The sequence below is a fragment of the Mesoplodon bidens genome (assembly GCF_964165515.1).
Source record: "Mesoplodon bidens genome assembly, chromosome: 10".
Taxonomy (NCBI): domain Eukaryota; kingdom Metazoa; phylum Chordata; class Mammalia; order Artiodactyla; family Ziphiidae; genus Mesoplodon; species Mesoplodon bidens.
The window spans coordinates 86,495,498-86,514,342 of record NC_138172.1 but is presented as its reverse complement, the minus strand read 5'-3'; the positions used below and the strand labels follow the sequence as shown (position 1 = coordinate 86,514,342).

The following is an 18,845-nucleotide window of genomic DNA, read 5'->3' as shown; positions in this document are numbered from 1 at the left end:
TTTCTGCATTTGCCTAGGAGCAGCCTGGGAAACAGCTTTCTCCAGTCTGAAGACATTAGAGCATGACTATCCCAAGTAGCACTTGATGGTTTTCCCTATGTTTAATTCATTTTTTTTTCCTGTTTCTAATGTTTTTCAAGTGGATGTAAGCTCAGTAGGCAAGAGGTTCTTATCTGATTACAGTTGTATCAGACCTCATAAGAAAGTTCTGATAAAACAGCCCCTATTCCAAACACTACACAATTTTTCAATTTAGGTGTACTAATGTGCTCATTTCTAGAATAACCCTAGTAGCCTCACAATTCGCTCAACATAAAATCACAGGAGGACCTGTTTCCCGGACCTTCACCTGATTCCCTTCCTAAATAATTTATATTTTTTGTAAATTAAGCCTCTGCCCATTCAAATGTGGTGCAGCTGGTTGTTTGTTTTCTGTTTGTTTAAATCGCCACTGTTTCCAAAAATGCCCAACACTTATCATCGGTGCCATTCTTTTTGATACTGGACTACTTGCTGATTTCACTGTTACCTATTTCATGTGTAGGTCTCCTTCTGCCAATGAAATTATAAACTGCTTAGTGTCGAGAGGCACCTTTACAATATCACAGGGAATAGTCAATAAATTTGTGTTATTTCACCTCCAGGTTAATTGTTTGAAGCTACTGGAAAGAAAGAACCATATAACAAGTGATCTCTGATCAGGCAGTTTAATTAGAAATCTACTCCTTCCAGAACTGTTTGTGTGCATTTAGGAAAGGAGGCAATACTGGAAAGAAGTCCAAAACGAGTTCCCTTAGCATGTCATTAATGAGGAAGTTTCCTTAGTTCTTTTTCACAGGGCTGCTAGTTTGATAGATGAAGAAAGCATCAAACATAGAAGATTTGTATTTCAACATAACAGTTAATGGACTCACTAATCCACATATCTTTGTGTATATGATGGTAAAATTTGGGTTGGGAAATAACATGAGTATGTGGATATAAGTGGGTTGATTCATCCATTATTTTACTTAACAAATATTTACTAAGTATCTACTAAAGACCAGATGGAATGCAAATTATGGTCACCCTTCCTTCAGTATCCACAGGGGAATACCTCCAAGACCCCTGTAAATACCAAAATCTGTGGATGCTCAGGTCCCTTATATAAAATGACATAGTATTTGCATATAGCTTACCCTAGATTACTTACAGTACCTAATACAATGTAAATGCTATGTAAATAGTTGCCAGTGTGCACAAATTCAAATTTTGCTTTATGGAACTTTCTGGAAAATTTTTTTCACATATTTTCGATCTGCAGTTGGTTGAATACGCAGATGAAGAACTCACGAAGGAGCACACCTAAGCTGAATCTTAAAAACAAGTAAGTTTTGACAAAAAAAAAGTTTGGGTGGCAGTATGAACGCAGAGAATTTCAGACAAAGAAGCCAGTAAGGGCTTCCCTGGTGGCGCAGTGGTTGGGAGTCCACCTGCCGATGCAGGGGGCACAGGTTCATGCCCCGGTCCGGGAAGATCCCACATGCCGCCAAGTGGCTGGGCCCATGAGCCATGGCCGCTGGGCCTGCACGTCCGGAGCCTGCGCTCTGCAATGGAAGAGGCCACGGCAGTGAGAGGCCCGTGTACTGCAAAAAAAAAAAAAAAAAAAAAAAAAAAAGAAGAAGCCAGTAAAAACCAAGAGGAAGTATAGGGCATGGAGGAAATCCCAAGCCATTTAATGTTGTAAGAGCATCAAGCCCAGTTTAGGGGGTATAGGAATACGATGCGAAACAGTCATGAACTTGAAGACCTTCAGCTTTGTCTGTGGGTGACGGGGAGCAACTGGAGGGTTTTAAGCATGTGAACCATACCTAGTCAAATTTTGGTCCAGACAGGTAACATTGGAAATGAGGGCAGAACAAAACTCAGGGGGAAAGACCAGAAGAAAAGGACACCTGTTAGGAAGTTACTGTTGCCTGTTGCGAGCAAAGGCGAGCCTAAACAAGGGCTGTGGTAGAGAGATGAAAACTGGGAAACTGTCCTAATATTTAGCAAGTAAAGTCAGCAGGATGTGGCGACCAGTTGGGAATATGAGGTAAGGAGAAGAAAGAAGTCAAGACTGTACATAAATTTTAGGCACAGATAAATAGTGCTGACATTGATCGAGATAGAAAGTGTTGCGGTGGGAGATGGTTAGTGTAATTTTAGGAGTGTTGGGTACAAAGTCTTTGCACCACAAAAAATGTTCATCAGCATCCAGGTGTCAATTTGAAGAAGAGTCTCTCTCATGGACCCTATTTGCTTCAAAAAACGTATAAAAATAGTTGGATACCATGTAGAGAGCACATTGCCAAATATCCAGATTATGGTAAGATGGAAAAGATAACAAGTTACAAAATCAAGACCCAAAACTAGGTGAACAGGCTGAAATACAGACCAACAAGATTAAATTTAATAGGAAAACATGAAAAATCCTGCATTATAGGATGGGAGGATGTAACTTGACGGCTCTCCATGTGAGTGTAAATGGAAATTTTAGTAGCACTTAAACGTAATATAACCTATATTGAGTCTGAAAACTTGGACTCCATTCATAGAAATATGTAATACATTTTAATCATACATTTTTCAGTTGAGGTGGGTCACAAAATCCTGAGTTCCATAAAAATGTTTCAGTGGCCACCACAGTACATGAGGAGGAAAATCACGAGCAGGTGGGCCTCCCAAACTATCCAGAAAACTCCCTGCAGCCAGAAAAGATCTTCGCTTATGTATTACACAAAGGGGACTTTTTGTAAAATTTCCTCTAACGAAAGGGTTCCACTTCCCAAACCACTGACTGTGACCCTAGGGTGTAATCAACCCATAGTAAATTCTGCACAAGTCAAACCACATCTCGGATGTTTGTGTTCGGTTCCAGGCATCTCATATTAAGGTGGCCACTGAAACACTCCGAAGTTTGCAGGTAGAATGTAACTGGGATAGGAAGATGAAGCAATCCTTCTCACTGAGGAGTGGCTGAAAGAATTCGGGACGTTTTAGCTGGAGAAAGACTGAAATGAACATCAGCACCTGTCTCCAAATTTCTAAAGGGCTACCAACTGGAAGAGTCATATTCTCCACGCCGTCCTTCTGATGGCTTCACAGGGAGCAGACTGGAGATTACAAGCAAGTAGATTATGGGCCAGCACAGCAGAGGATTTACATTTAGAGTAAGAGAAACGGTTGCCCTGTGAGGACAAGAGCTCCCTGAACATATGCAGGCAATTCTATCGGCTGGAGGAACCACTATTAGCTTTAACAGCTATTGTCTTGCAATTCTAGAATAAAAGACATGTGTAATCCAGCTATATTTTCATTCGATGCCTCAACTCTGCAGTAGACTGCTATACTTCCCATATTCATTCATTCTGCCAGTACCAAGCATTCACTGGAAATATGAACATTTCCAAACATGAATTAGATGTGATCCCGGCCCACAAGTAGCTCACAGTCCAGTGCAAGAGGCGGATTTGTCAAGAAATGATTGCAGGTGCATGTGGTAAGTACAGCTGCGGTAAAGAAAATCTATGAAACCCGCCTGGAGAAGGAGTAACATGAATGGCATTCCCTTCACGTCAAACGAAAGGACAGGATACTAGCCTCCTGCTAGACTCAAGTCCCTTTTAGAAACACATTCCTCCCCAGCACCACTATCTTATTTTCAATCACAGGTGGACCACCTCATGCAAAGTCTTTTCTCACTTTATTTGGTAAGTCTGCTTCACCCAAGTATTGTAGGCACCATTTGGGATGACAGCCTGGTTCACAGGCAACACTTTTTCCTTCTTGTAACAGCACTACTCCTCCAAACACTGAGGTGGTCATGTGACCCAGCTCATCATAAATCATTATTCCCTATCCCTGAGAGGCCCAAGGGGTGGACACATGCTTGTAAGCTGGGCCAATCAGAATCCTTCCCTGTGATTTTTCTTTTTTTTCCCCAAACTGAAGTTGAAAATTCTCTTTACTCTCATGTTCCTGGGCTAAAAGGATATAATCCAGGAGCTGTCTACAGCCACATTCCCCTCACAGGAGGAAAGTCTGTGTGCAGGAAGGGAGAATGAAGCCAAGGGGCTAGAAGAATCAGAGTTGAAAGATACAGAGAGAATATTGTGGATTTTTGTGTCCCTGGTTCCAGGTTCTGAGGTCCCTGGCTTTGCCCTGGACTTTAAAATTCTTTTTTCAATTCTTCAAATTATCTATTTCAGTATTCAAAGTCACTTTCAACAAACAAATACATGTAATGAGATTATTCTATTAAAAAAAAACTTAGGAAATAACACACCAACCCAAACGGGTGTGAGATACACAAAAATAGAAACAATATGTATTTCCATTTTTCAGCTAAGAACATTTCTGAGCACTAACAATGTGGCAGGTGATGTGTAGGTGCTGGAGACAGAGAAAACAGATATGCAAACCAGTCGGTACAGGTATGGACAATGTAAGTGCATATAGATTTGGGTGTAGCTGTAATGTAATAGTTAAAATATGCATAAAGATCATACATGGCATAATTGGCAGGTTAAAAAGCCAAAATATTTGAGGACCAATGAACAGCGGCACTGACCAGTTAGAAATCATAAACTATTGTGGCTATTGGCCATAGTAACAAGTACAAGCTGAAAATCAGCTCTTATTATCATCAGGTTACTTCTTTTAATTCACCCTAAAAATTAATTATCCTCCATAACTCCTCAGTGGCTTTAAGGGGATATATCAGAAAGTAGGAAGAGGTTAGAGGTAGTAACTGAACATTGAGTTCATGCCAGTTTTTCTGATTACAGGCATCATGCAATTTATCTCCCGCTAATTGAACTGTAAAGTTTTTTTACATGGGGGTTTTGGGCTACATTTGAAATGGGTGGACTTTTATAAACTCCTTTGGTCAACACGATAAGAAAAGGCCTGTTCAGTTGTATCGCTTTTCAAGCTCTTTCCATGAGCTTATTTACACTGTGGGCCTCAGGGGTGGAAAATCATTAATGTTATTATTTTGATTACTAGGTATTTTGGAATAAATGACTTAAAGACTAGAGGACTAGTCAATTTCAACGTCAAAGTAATCCAAAGAAGCTAATCAGCACTCTGCCATCACATATGGGCTGGAATGATACAACATGGTTTTTTGGGGGGTTTTTTGGCGGTACGCGGGCCTCTCACTGTTGTGGCCTCTCCCGTTGCGGAGCACAGGCTCCAGACGCGCAGGCTCAGCAGCCATGGCTCACGGGCCCAGCCACTCCACAGCATGTGGGATCTTCCCGGACCGGGGCACGAACCCGCATCCCCTGCATCGGCAGGTGGACTCTTAACCACTGCGCCACCAGGGAAGCCCGATAGAACATGTTTAATAGCATCATGCTGGGGGCAGAAACAAGAGATAGCCCACACAGGGAAGTACCTGATAAAGATGGGAAGACAAAGAACCAATCCCTTAGCAGCTGAGAGTTTAGGATATTCATAAAGCTTCCACTACCCAAAAGGAGCAGGGGCAACTTCATTTCCATTAAGAGAATGGGAAGGAAATTGAATATTATAGCAAGATAATGGGCTCCTGCTTGTGCACAGCTACTTGTATAAAGTCAGAATGTCTGCTGACAAAGTGCTTGTTACTGGTATCTAGACAACCAGGAACAATGAACGTCATTTGTACATGCTTCCTCAGGTGAAATTCTTTTTCCCTAGTTGTGGGATGCAAGTACTTTTCAATCTCAATAACAGAATACAGGCTGAAGTTTCACCATCAGTTTAGAAGACCTGTGACCTTCAGCCAGCTGGGGTTGGAAAGGAAGCAGTTTGATGATCCATGATAGCTATGCATAGGGAACATAAATATTTAAAGGGGAAAAAAAATTGCTCTTGTATTTTACTTTGTAGTTCTCCTACAGGAGGCCTTTCCAAGACTATGACCAAAAGGACAGAAAGAACTATGAGTCTTAAGCTTGTACAATGCTAGCATTTTCTACATGGAGCTTCCAGGATGGCAGGACATTTTACTTAAAATAGATTTCATGTCATTTTACACTAAAGCTTGACTATATCTCAAATCACGTCTCACAGGTCACAATAAAAGGTACAATCACCAGCTTTCTTCATATTTTGATGGCAAGGTTTCAATGAAGAAGTGAAAATTAAAAGATCTGCAGAAAAAGTATGCAGTGAATCATATTTTTAAAATACCATATGTCCTCTGGAATTTTAAAATAATTTCTAAAATATTCCCTAACTACAAGAACTCTACGGCAAAAACAAAAAAGCCCACTACTTTTCCATATTCATGAAAAGTTCACTAGGGAGAATATTTAAATATCTTTTGGCAGTGTTTTTAAAGACTTACAAAGCACTCAGAGAATAATCTCAAGAGAGCATATTTAAATAGTCCACCCTCTCCAAAGTTCTTCCAACCTGTGACTATTTAATGTATGTCTTTCTATATTTTAATTTCTATAGTTTTCTATAGCCCGAAACCCTGGGCTTATGAATTCCTCTTCTAGAAAAAAGAATTAGTGCGGGAAACTCCACACCTGCAGGGTAACCAAGTCTTATCCCACTTGCAATAGGAACCAAAGCTAGGCCTGGTGGGAGGCTACCCACCTCTGCAGACTCAGACAGACTACATTTAATCCAGACTCTTCCACCTGCTAGCTGTGTTATTCTGGGTAAGTTACCAAACCTACCTGTACCTCACTTTTCTTATTTGTAAGATGAGGCTAACTAGAGTCCTACCTCACGGGGCTGTTAGGACTAAATAAGTTAATGTATTTAAAGTGCTCAGAACAATACCTGGCACTTTACAAGTATTGAATATTATTAGTACTACTATTATTTTTATTATTATCATTATCGTTGTTAAGAGAATTCCACTTGCCTATTGCTACAGCTTATGTGGGGCTGAGGACTAGTTTGGAAAGAAGGCGCAGGCATGGCCTGCGGCCAGAAGCTGGACCAAGTTGTCACTGGATCCATGATTGATTCTGCCATGAGTTGGAACTCTTACGGGGCAGGAACCCTAGACTCCTGAAAGCAGATGGAGGCATCCCAAAAACCTGAGGAATGGGAGTGGGAGTAGAGTGGGAGTGAAGAGAGGTCAGGAGGGAGACAGTGCAGAGAGACAGACAAAGGTCTAGAGATAAAACCCAATATGTCCTCCCCACCTGTTTCACAACTTGAGTTAATATTTACTTCCTATCTCAATGCCTGTTCTTCATTTCAGAACTCACACCTATAAGAACCACTAATAAGGCTTACAATGCAGCTTCCTGCTAAGGAGAACTCATCTTCTCATCAACATATATAAGTATCATCCAAAAGACCCCTGAACAGACAACCAAAGTTTCTGCTTTAGAAACAAATAGTTGCCATAAACAGAGCATTTTCAACCTAGAAAGTAAAATCCAGAAGACTTCAAAAGGGATCATATTGCTGCTAACAATGAAAATTTAATTCTGTTCCTAAAATCTCTAAAGGAAAATCCAGAAATGGTGACCATCTGTGTTTGCTTCTAACAGTCCAGATAAAAATACAAATAAGTGCAAAATGATTTGGAACCAAGAAGCCTAATCAAATGATTTTCCTTAGGGCTTCCCTGGTGGCGCAGTGGTTGAGAATCTGCCTGCTAATGCAGGGGACATGGGTTCGAGCCCTGGTCTGGGAAGATCCCACATGCCGCAGGGCAACTAGGCCCGTGAGCCACAACTACTGAGCCTGCGCGTCTGGAGCCTGTGCTCTGCAACAAGAGAGGCCGCGATAGTGAGAGGCCCACGCACTGCGATGAAGAGTGGCCCCTGCTTGCCACAACTGGAGAGAGCCCTTGCACAGAAACGAAGACCCAACACAGCCATAAATAAATAAATAAATAAATAAAGATTTTCCTTAAAAATAAGTATGTGAGGGCTTCCCTGGTGGCACAGTGCCGATGCAGGGGTCACGGGTTCGTGCCCCGGTCCAGGAAGATCCCACATGCCGCAGAGTGGCTGGGCCCCTGAGCCATGGACGCCGAGCCTGCGCGTCCGGAGCCTGTGCTCCGCAACGGGAGAGGCCACAACAGTGAGAGGCCCGCGTACCGCAAAAAGTAATAATAATAATAAGTATGTGAGATGGGCTTAAGAGTAAATCAAGGGTGGTGGGGAAAAGATAGAAAACTTACCCACTGTAAAGTTACATGAGATGAGTTGTAATCACCCTGACCTTTCCTCACATGGATGCCTCTGACACCTTAGACTCTCCTTCGTTTGATCTGGCCAAGTAAATGTCGCAAGTTCAATGAGAGCAACAAATTCTTTATCTTAAGGGCAGAATCACCCTTAGGCAGAGTATGAAGCTGGTCTCCCCACCTGCCCGTCTCCCGTTCTGTGTCCTTGCCTACACTTCCTGTCTAGTCTCTTTACCTGGAGACCCATGCTCCGTGTCCTCCTCTGGCTCCTGTTAGTGCCCTCAGGGGGCTCAAAGCCCGACCTTTCTTGGCAATGCTCGGTGTCCCAAATCATTCTTTCCTCCCCCTGCAAACCCCAGCAAAACCCCTCAAGGCAAACTCATGTACCAGAAACTTAAAGCAACATGATGGACTGAGGTGACCCAGGTTCTCTCCTGCTACAAATACACAAAATGACAGATAAAATGTGAACACAAAAGTTTCATTCATTGCCGAGCTCTAAAGAAAGGGCAGTCCCCAGCTACTGTACATATTGAAGGGTGCCTCAGGGGTTCAAGGGGAGATGGACAGGGATTTAGGTTCTAGGGTCTGGGACCTAGGATTTTTTTTTTTTAACATCTTTATTGGAGTATAATTGCTTTACAATGGTGTGTTAGTTTCTGCTTTATAACAATGTGAATCAGCTATACATATACATATATCCCCATATCTCCTCCCTCTTGCGTTTCCCTCCCACCCTCCCTATCCCACCCCTCTAGGTGGTCACAAAGCACCTGAGCTGATCTCCCTGTGCTATGTGCGGCTGCTCCCCACCAGCTATCGGTTTTATATTTGGTAGTGTCCACACAGTGGAGGGCTGGAACCAAGACCGCAGCATAAACCTGGAACCATTTCAGGGGTTCCAAATCTCTGACAAGTGGACTTTAAAACCAGGCACAAGACTAGAAAGCAGCAAGAAAGCTTGGCATCTCCCTGGGGGTCCTTGAGAAATCAAAATTCCAACCACATACTATGCAAAAGGCCGTAAGATCTAAAGCTGTACTATCCAAGTACCGAAGAAACCTCCAGCCAAGAAACTAACCATAAAACTGGTCCAAAATCAGGAAAATTCCCATGGTCTTAGCAGAAGCAAATGCACTCTGAAGGGATGCCGCCTCAATCCTAGGCACACAGGACTGTCTTAACAAAACAAACAAGCTTCCTGTGGAAGATTAGCTCACTGTCAAAATTTGCAGATGAAGTGCAGAAACTAACCACCATGAGGGAGTCAGTCAACACAACAAAGAGAATTAGCACTCCCAAGGGCAGGAGATAATAGAACAAGTTTAAAAGTGATCACTGAAAAGTGCATTGAAATAATTAGAGAAATAAAAGAGAATAGAAACAACACTGAAGGAAAGGAACAGTACAAATAAAAACTAGCAGGTTTGGAAAAGGGTCAAATAAAACTTCTAGAAATGAAAAACATTGTCATTAAAGTTAAAAACTCAATGGACAAGATTAAATACCAAATAGATTAAACAGATTATCCCAGTTGCAGAGAGTATTTGTGATCTGGCAGATAGAGCTAAGGAAATCACCACAATGCAACACAAAGAGTAAAAATCGTGAGAGATCAAATTCCATCTAACCAAATTCTAACAAAGCAAGTTGAATATTTTTCCATAAAATGGTTATAAATCATGAAAATATGTAATGTTTACTCTCAAAGGATTATTTATATTTCTTTTTAAAAATTTATTGTTCCAAGTGACTAGATTATTAGCAGTAAAAATTTAGAGAATATTAATTTCCTAACTGATTTAATTACAGGTATTTACTTGATGAACCTTAGTGTAAGATCTGTCTTAGTTAATGATGAAAAGTCTCAAGTTGGTAAATGGAAGAGAGCCAGTTTTTGGTTTTTTGGTTGGTTGGTTTGTTTTTAAGTAACTCTTGGCTTTCTTATATACATATATATGCTTCCTGTTGCTTTGCTTCATAGAGCACATATAATGAAGAGAAATTGTTGTGAAATGAGTCCCACTTTCTCACTAATTTTCATTATAAAATCAGAAGTGTATATCTGTAGGAAAAGGTAACCCCAAAAGAGATGAAAACATCCTGTAAAACAGCTTATTGAGGATCAGTTTAGTCTTAATATACATAAAGGGAGTCAACTACAGTCATGTTTTGAAGAATCCCAAGAACAATCTTTTCCAGCCAGTGCCTACTACCTGGGATTCCACTAAAATAATCTCAGCAAATGCCAAACAATAAGATTATTATTATTTTTAACTTGGTGCAACTGAGCTTCTTGTCGCCTTTTCAACAGGTAATTTTATTGGGAAGGGGGAGAAACAAGAGATGGTTGGAGGGCTCTAGTCATCTAAAGAGGAGGTACTCTAAACTAAAGATGGATGTGCTAAAGAAGGGAAACAGATACTGAAAGAGAGGAAGGAGAACGCTCCAAACTTTCCAAATAAACCTCCATTCAGTCTCTCTAAATACATGCTGGGCTCTCTTTAATTCAAGTAAGGACTGGTTATGGATCATTATCACACACAAAAGGAAAGTGGTTTAAAGGAGTGCTGTTTGGAACGTAGGTACAGCAATAAGCTCTGAAGCCAGAGTGACCTCTTTTGACACTCAGCTATGTCCCTTAATAGCTCTGTGATCGGGCTTCCCTGGTGGCGCAGTGGTTGAGAGTCTGCCTGCCGATGCAGGGGACACGGGTTCGGGAAGATCCCACATGCCGCGGAGCAGCTGGGCTCGTGAGCCATGGCCGCTAAGCCTGCGCGTCCAGAGCCTGTGCTCCGCAACGGGAGAGGCCACAACAGTGAGAGGCCTACGTACCGCAAAAAAAAAAAAAAAAAAAAAAAAAGCTCTGTGATCTTCAGTCTGTTCTTCAACCTTTCTTCAGCTCAGTTTCTGCACTGGCAAGTTGGAAATGAAATGCCTTCACAGTTGTTGTGGGTATTCAATGAAAATGTGTTGAAAAGCACTTAGTAGAACACCAGCATTAAGTAGCTGCTCAAAAAATTTAGCCATCCTTGTTACTGCAAGACATGGCATGATGTAGTTCTAGGGAGCCAGGCTTTGGATGCAAACCTGGACCCCTTCACTTACCAGATCCAGGACTTCACACACAAGTTACATGGTTTGAACCTCTTCAAGTCTCGGGTTCCTTATCCGTAAAACTGAGATAGTAGCTGCCTTGTGGCACTGTTATGAAAATTAAATTATACCACATGCATAGAGAATTTAGCATAGTGCCTGGCACATAGAAGTCCTTAATCAGCAGTAGGCACAATTTGCTAAAACCAGTTTAAGTGGCAGGGAATGTGTGATTAAGCAAAGGTCACTATATGACCTTTGGAATATTAAGACACTAAGAGGCAAATTTTAATCTGTAATTCCCTTGAGGGCAGAAACATCTGTCTACTATATGCCTGATCCTCCACATATTGATGGCTAGCCCATACAAAAAGATGTGCTGGGGCTTCCCTGGTGGCGCAGTGGTTGAGAGTCCGCCTGCCGATGCAGGGGACACGGGTTCGTGCCCCGGTCTGGGAGGATCCCACATGCCGCGGAGCGGCTGGGCCCGTGAGCCATGGCCGCTAAGCCTGCGTATCCGGAGCCTGTGCTCTGCAACGGGAGAGGCCACAACAGTGAGAGGCCCGCGTACTGCAAAAAAAAAAAAAAAAAAAAAAAAAAAGATGTGCTGATCCACCTCACATAAAAAACACAACAAATTAAAATGACTATAAACATTTTCAAAATAGGAACCTCTGCATAGGTGTTAAATTAAAATGGAAGCTCAATAGGGAATAGCTAGTAAGATGTTTGAAAGTATAAAGCATCTGTCTTCACATTATGCCAATTAACCTAATGCCCTTACTCCATTAAAACTGTAACTGCCAATGACCAATGTGCCATCCAGTGAAAAGCATTCGTTTCTTTTTTGCATTTAATCATTTTAGGTATTTGTTTTCAGAAATTAAATAGAAAGGTGTAAAATGAGGTGACCGTAATCTCGAAGGTTCCTTCTACTTTGATTTCTGTTATTCTCTTTCAATATATTAAAACTCAATCCTACAATAGACCATTCATTCTGAAGTGACTCACTTAAGAATACTGGGTGATTCCCTAAACAAAGGAATTAGCAGAGTGAAAGGCTCTGCTTTATGATTCTATTTAAAAGAAGGTTAATGTGAGCTGATTGCTTTCAATGCCTCCGTAATTAAAAATATACTACAATCATAGCTTCTTGGAGATGGGTTAGAAACCTATTTAACTACTATAAATTACTAAAATTCTATTTAGGGATCTTATGGTTTGAGTTCCGTGGAGGAAGACAATTCTCTATTCACTACGGTACCTTTTAAAAAATTTATTCCATTAAGAAGTTCAATACAGCTTCTCTTCTAAAATTTTCAAAGAGTAAAGCTCTAACTTTGCTCACAGCTGTGCTGCTATGATATACAGTAATAGAGCCTTTCCTGAATGAATAAGTTCAGAAGTTTCAAGATAAGCAGTGGATGTGTGAGTTGCAAAATGCCTGTATTTTAAGTATTATCTCCATTACCCTGTGTGTATTTTATCCAAACCTAAATAAACCCAACCAAAAGTCTTCAATTAAAAAACAAAAATGGGGGCTTCCCTGGTGGCGCAGTGGCTGAGGGCCCACCTGCCGATGCAGGGGACGCGGGTTCGTGCCCCGGTCCGGGAAGATCCCACATGCAGCGGAGCGGCTGGGCCAGTGAGCCATGGCCGTTAAGCCTGCGGTCCGGAGCCTGCGCTCCACAACGGGAGAGGCCACAACAGTGAGAGGCCCGCATACTGCAAAAACAAACAAACAAACAAACAAACAAAGAACCTCCAGGCAAGTTGGAATCCACTGAGCTAGAGGTGAGTGTACACAGGTAACCAAGAGGAAAGAGGCCAATATCAGATTGTCAAGTCCAGGTTACAGGGCCAAAGGAAAAGAGAACAAGGCCAAAGGTCAACAGAGGGTGGACTGAATCACAGGCCCTTGTCTGCTGCCAGTATTGATGGCTGACTAAGGTATAAGTGGCCCCACTGTGCTTAAAAGACAAGGACCAAATGAACCCCACAGAGGTAACAGGTTTGCAAATATTATACACTCCCTCCTTATGGCAGTAACAAATATGTTCTGAATATACATATATTCTATGCATTAAATTTTTAAAGGCATGTTGTGTCTTCTAGTGCTACAGGGCAAAAGTTATTGGTGGTACAATTATAACACACACAATATGCATACACAGATATATATAAAATATGTGAACAATTCTTTAAAAAGACTGCTTTAGAATGGAAATAATACAAATTATTCTGCAAAATGTCATTTTCCAACTTACATTCCAATCCTTACACCTATCCTATTAATTCAGCACTAAAAAGAAAAAACCAGAAAAAACAGAAAATATAAATCATACCCCTAAAGCCCTACTATACCAGACATCAAAATTACATAGCATGATGATGCATAATTATGGCACTTTCAAACAGCATTTGAGAGTGTGTCACAAGTGATGAAAAATGTAATTTATTTCTACTGACAGATATTAATTGCTGTGTTAGAAAATGTTTGAACCATTACTGATAAGCAAAAATGGTAACATAAATGCCTCAAAAACAACGGCAAGGGAAGAGGTATAGTTCTAATCATAAAAACTCCCATAGCATACGGAAAGGCAATTTCTCAAAGAGGACATCTATTATTAAAATTTGTAAGTCATTGCCATGACACAGTAGGAAGAGGCTCAAATGTGAAGTCGCTTCCAGCAGGTCTAAAGTGTTATTAATCTCTTATATAGCACTGGCTAATTGGGGTTTAGGATTTTGCCCTGTTTCCTCAGCAAATTGTCTTTGTTAAGGCGAAACTGGAGGGTTGCAGGGGAACTTTCAGAACGAACAGGAGCGTATGTACAGAACAGATTATTCCTTTAAAATTGAAACCAAAATGGTCACAAATGAATTTCACTTGTGGTTTAGCAGGGCCGTGCTTTTCCCCTGTTACTACTAGGGCTACTATTACTGTTCATTGATTTCAGTCTGTTACTTTAGAGATTATGGAATTGAGGCAGCAATGTTAGGTGATGCTGGCTTCCATAGCTTGTGTGACAAACAGAAGTCATCAGAAATCTCATGAAACTCTGCTATCTTCAAGAGAATTCTAGGTGAGCTCCTTCGGTCCGCCAACTCCATTGCCGCCCAAAACCTATGTCAACACTCACACCCTTTTCATTATTAGAGTCTGTCTAATCTAATCCACACCTGTACAGCATTGCTTCCAACTCTCTGACCTTGGGCACCATTCTGACACCTTCTGTCTAAATTCTGCCCCACATCCTTACATCTCTATTTCTGTCAATAGCACCGCTAGTGTTTTAAAAAGCTAGGCTGGATTTGTTGAATTATCATTGAATCCACCTTAGCCCATCCTCTAAGACTCCTGATTAATCTGTTACCACCTTGCTATGCACATTATCATCTCAAATCGCATAATATTTTCCAGGGCCTTTCCAGACTCCTTCCAATCCCATCCTGTACACAGACATCAGATCATTCTCCCTAAAACACTACTTTCACCACATCAGAACACTGTGTGCATACTCGTACTCTCCAATGCTTTGCCTCTGTAGCTGCAGAATAATTTCTAAATGCATTAGCTTGACATGTAAGGCCCTTTATGATCTGACCTCAGCCTACCTCTATGGACCAGGCCACCATCACTTTGCTAACTAATATTGTTCCCTCTGGCTAGTGTGATCGGTGAAATACAAACACAGAGTAGTTAAGCTTTCTTGCCTCTGGATTTTCACTCAGGCAAATTCCCTGTGAACTCATATCCTTGTTTCCCATTTTTTATATTTCAGATCAAATTCCAGGTTCTCTGCAAAACCATCCCAGCCCATAATGACTGTCTTCTCCCTACTGCACTCATGCAGTTTGTATTATATCCTTCCTTGTACTGTCCAGTCTCTGTAAGTGGGGCGTCCTGATTCCAACCAGATCACAAGCCCCCAAGGGCATTGACTATGTCAAATGTTTCCAGAATCCCATAACCTATGCTCAATGAATGCCTACTGACAGAGCTGTCTGATCAACTTCTTTAACAAGTAGAATCCAAAGGAAAGGGAGAATGCCATGCTGGCCTACAGAGCAAAGCCACAGAACCAAAGGGATAAGGGACAATGACTGGAACCAGAATTTTAAGTGGAGGATAAGACAGAGCTGAATGAAACCATGTGGAAACATATACAAATTCAAACACATTAGACCAAAAGAGGAAGCCATGGTAAAAGCAAACAGAGCAAGAGGATTTAATGGGCAAGAAAGGTGACCATTTTGCAGTGTATACAAGCACTGCATCATTATATTGTACACCTGAAACTGATACAATATTAGCTGTCAATTATATCTCAATAAAAAAAATTTAATGAGCAAGAAAATAGAGAGCAGATGGTAAGGGTAGGATGAACCTGGAGCCATTCCAAAGCCAAAGTACAAAATTAAGAAACGTCACCTACCTGACAAATACAGGACATGGCTCTCAGCAGTGACAGCACAGAAACATTTTTCAAGGACCTCGGGAATTGTTACCAAGTTTGGCCCTATGCTGAGTCACTAAGCAAGTCTCAACTATTTAAAGAGATGGAAATTATTTCAGTATGTTCTTTGACCACAGTGGAATTAAGCTAGAAATCAAAAAAGATACTAGAAAATCCAAACATTTACTGTTTTGAAATTAAGTAATACCATTTAAAAAACCCTGGGTCAAAGACAAAATGACCATGGAAATTTTTTAATATTTTCTATAAATAATGAAAATAAGACAAAGTAAAACATGTTGGATACAGCTAAAGCTCTGCTTAGAGGGAAATTTATGATTTTACATGTATATATTAGAAAAAGGACTGAAAATCAATGTTCTAAATAGCCATCTCAAGAACTTAGTAAAAGAATAAGTTAAACTCAAAGAAAGGTGAAGAAAGGAAATAACAAATATGAGGGCAGAAATTATATGAAAAATAAACAATATATAATAGAGAAAAATCAACCGAGTCAAAATTAGTTATTTTAAAAGAATAGTAAACTTGAAGGACCATTAGCAAGATTGATTATGAACAAAATTTACCAGTATGGGAGAGTGATAAATAGTACATTAGTATAGATCCTATAGATGTTTTTAAAGACGATATAAGAAATAACTTTATACCAATAAATTTTAAAATTTAAGTGAAATTAACTTTTAAAACGTAAGTTACCAAAACTAACACTAGAAAAGATTAAGAAGCATAAATATTCCTAAAGCTATTAAAGAATTTTAAAATTCACATAAAGAAAATTCCAGGCCTAAGTAATTACAGCAACAAGATACAAAAAGGACAAAATATCATAGACAATTTGTTTATTCCAAAAACACAGTTAGTTTGATATCTAAAAGTCAATATAATTCACCACATTAGAAGAATAAAGTGGGAAAAAGCAAAAATATCATTTCAACAGTTACAGAAAAGCTTTTAATGTGATTCGAAACCCATTCCAATTTTTTAAAAATCTCAGCAAACAAAAAAGGAAACTTCTCTAATAAATAGAACCTCCTAAATCTGATAAAATGTATGAAAAGTTAGACTAAACCTCATTCTAATGGTGAAATGCTGAAGGCTTTCCCCCTGGGATTAAGAACAGAATAAAGTTGTCTGCTCTCACTAATTCTATTCTATTTTGTACCAGAAGTATAAAAAAGTAAGGAAAAGGGCTATAAGAGTGAAAAGAAAGAAATAAAACTGTCATTATTTGCAAGCAAAATGACACTGTATTTAGAAAATCCAAAAGAAATCACAAAAACTATTTTAAGTGTTAGGGGAACCACTGACCAAAACCACTCACCCTGGCCAGGCAAAGACAGTAACAATTTGCATGAGTTATTTTATGACAGGAGATCCTGGTAAAGAACACGGAAATAACAAGTCACTGTCAAGTAGAAGAATACGGGAAAGGTCAAAAGGAGAGAGGAGACACCAGTCCACATGTCCTACCAACCTCCCAGAATCCTCCTTGCTGGAATCCATCTTGGCTGAGCGGTTCCGCTCACCACCCGAAAGGACCCTGAGTCAGAATGACTGGCCAGAGACAACCTGGAAACTAATCCCATCACCATAAAACCCGAGACTGCGAGCCACGTGGCAGAGCAGTCCTCCTGGGTTCCCTTACCCTCCTGCTCTCCACCCGGGTGCCCCTTGAAATAAAGTCTCTTGCTTTTCAGCACGTGTGTCTCCTCAGACAATTCATTTCCAAGCGTTAGGCAAGAGCCCACTCTCGGGCCCTGGAAGGGGTCCCCCTTCCTGCAACATAAGTAACAGTTAAATTTAATACTGTTACAGAAAACAATGTCAAATATATAAAAATCAATTGTATTTCTAATAAATCAGCAACAAATAATTATAAAATTTAATTTAAAACAACAGTATTTATAACATCACCAAAAAAGCATAGAATACTTATGAATAAATCTAATAAGAGATATGCAAAACATAATATATATAAAACATAAGTGAGAAAAATTAAGAAAGACAAATAAATAGAGGGACATACCATGCTTATGAACTGACTCAATATTTTAAAGATTGGTCTATAGATTCAATTCCATCCCAATTAAAATCCCAGCAGGTGCTTTTGTGGAAATTGGGAAGTGGATTCTAAAATGTACAGACAGTCTTAAAGAAGAACAAAATAAGCTGAAAGCTTTATCTTAACTGATGTCAAGATTTATGATAAAACTAAAATAAAGACAGTGTTTCACAAGGATAATAGACCAATGGAACAGAATAGAGCAGGCATAACTGGATTCACACATAGATAAACATCAAATTTAAGACAGAGGAAAATGATGAAATTTTTAAGAAATGGTACAGCATCAACTAGATATCCACATGGAGAAAAATTAATCTTGACTCCTACCTCATACCATACACAAAAATCAATTAGAGATGGATTGTAGCTTTAATAGCAGAAAATAAAACAATGAAGCTTCCAAAAGAATACATGAGTCCTCGGGATAGACAAAGATATTTTTTAAACAGGATACGGAAAACACTAACGCTAAAGAAAAAAGTTAATAAATCGGACTTGAAGATTACAGACTTCTATAATTCAAAAGAAATCTTTAAGAGAGTGACAAGCCACAAAATAAGAGAAGATATTCTGATATTCAACAAATGAGTCATTTATAAAGAACTACAAATCCATATGAAAAAAAGGCAGACAATCCAACAGAAAAATGGACACAAGACTTGCATAGGAACTTTACTAAAAAAATATCAAAATGGCTAAAAGACATATGAAAAGGCACTTAACTTCATCAGTCATCAGGAAAATGCAAATTAAAATTGCATTGAAATACCATTACTCACCTACTAGAATGGCTAAAATTCTTTAAACTGACAAGAATGCATGTTGGGGAGGCTTGTAGCAACTGGAATTTTCATACATCATTGGTGAGAATGTGAAGTGGCACAACCATTTTGGAACATTATTTGGCAATATCTATTAAAGATGAAATATGTATCTCATGTGACCCAACAATTCAACGGAAGTACTTGCATATGTTCACCAACAGATACATAGCAAAATGTTTATAGCAGCACTACTCACTAAAGCC

At 39.9% G+C, this 18,845-nt stretch overlaps 1 protein-coding gene across 2 annotated transcripts in view; it reads right to left on the bottom strand.

The window, feature by feature from the left end:
- The window catches only part of DCDC2 (doublecortin domain containing 2), a 149,836-nt gene that overhangs the window by 52,713 nt on the left and 78,278 nt on the right, over positions 1–18,845 (bottom strand). Inside the window, exon 8 of one of the 2 annotated variants that reach the window (XM_081247175.1) lies at positions 11,278–11,839. The exons of the other annotated variant lie outside the window; for it this stretch is intronic. Coding sequence (XP_081103301.1) covers positions 11,544–11,839 — 296 coding nt within the window. The 3' untranslated portion in view covers positions 11,278–11,543. Of the gene's footprint in view, positions 1–11,277; positions 11,840–18,845 lie in introns of those variants that run through there. 2 annotated transcript variants of the gene reach the window in all.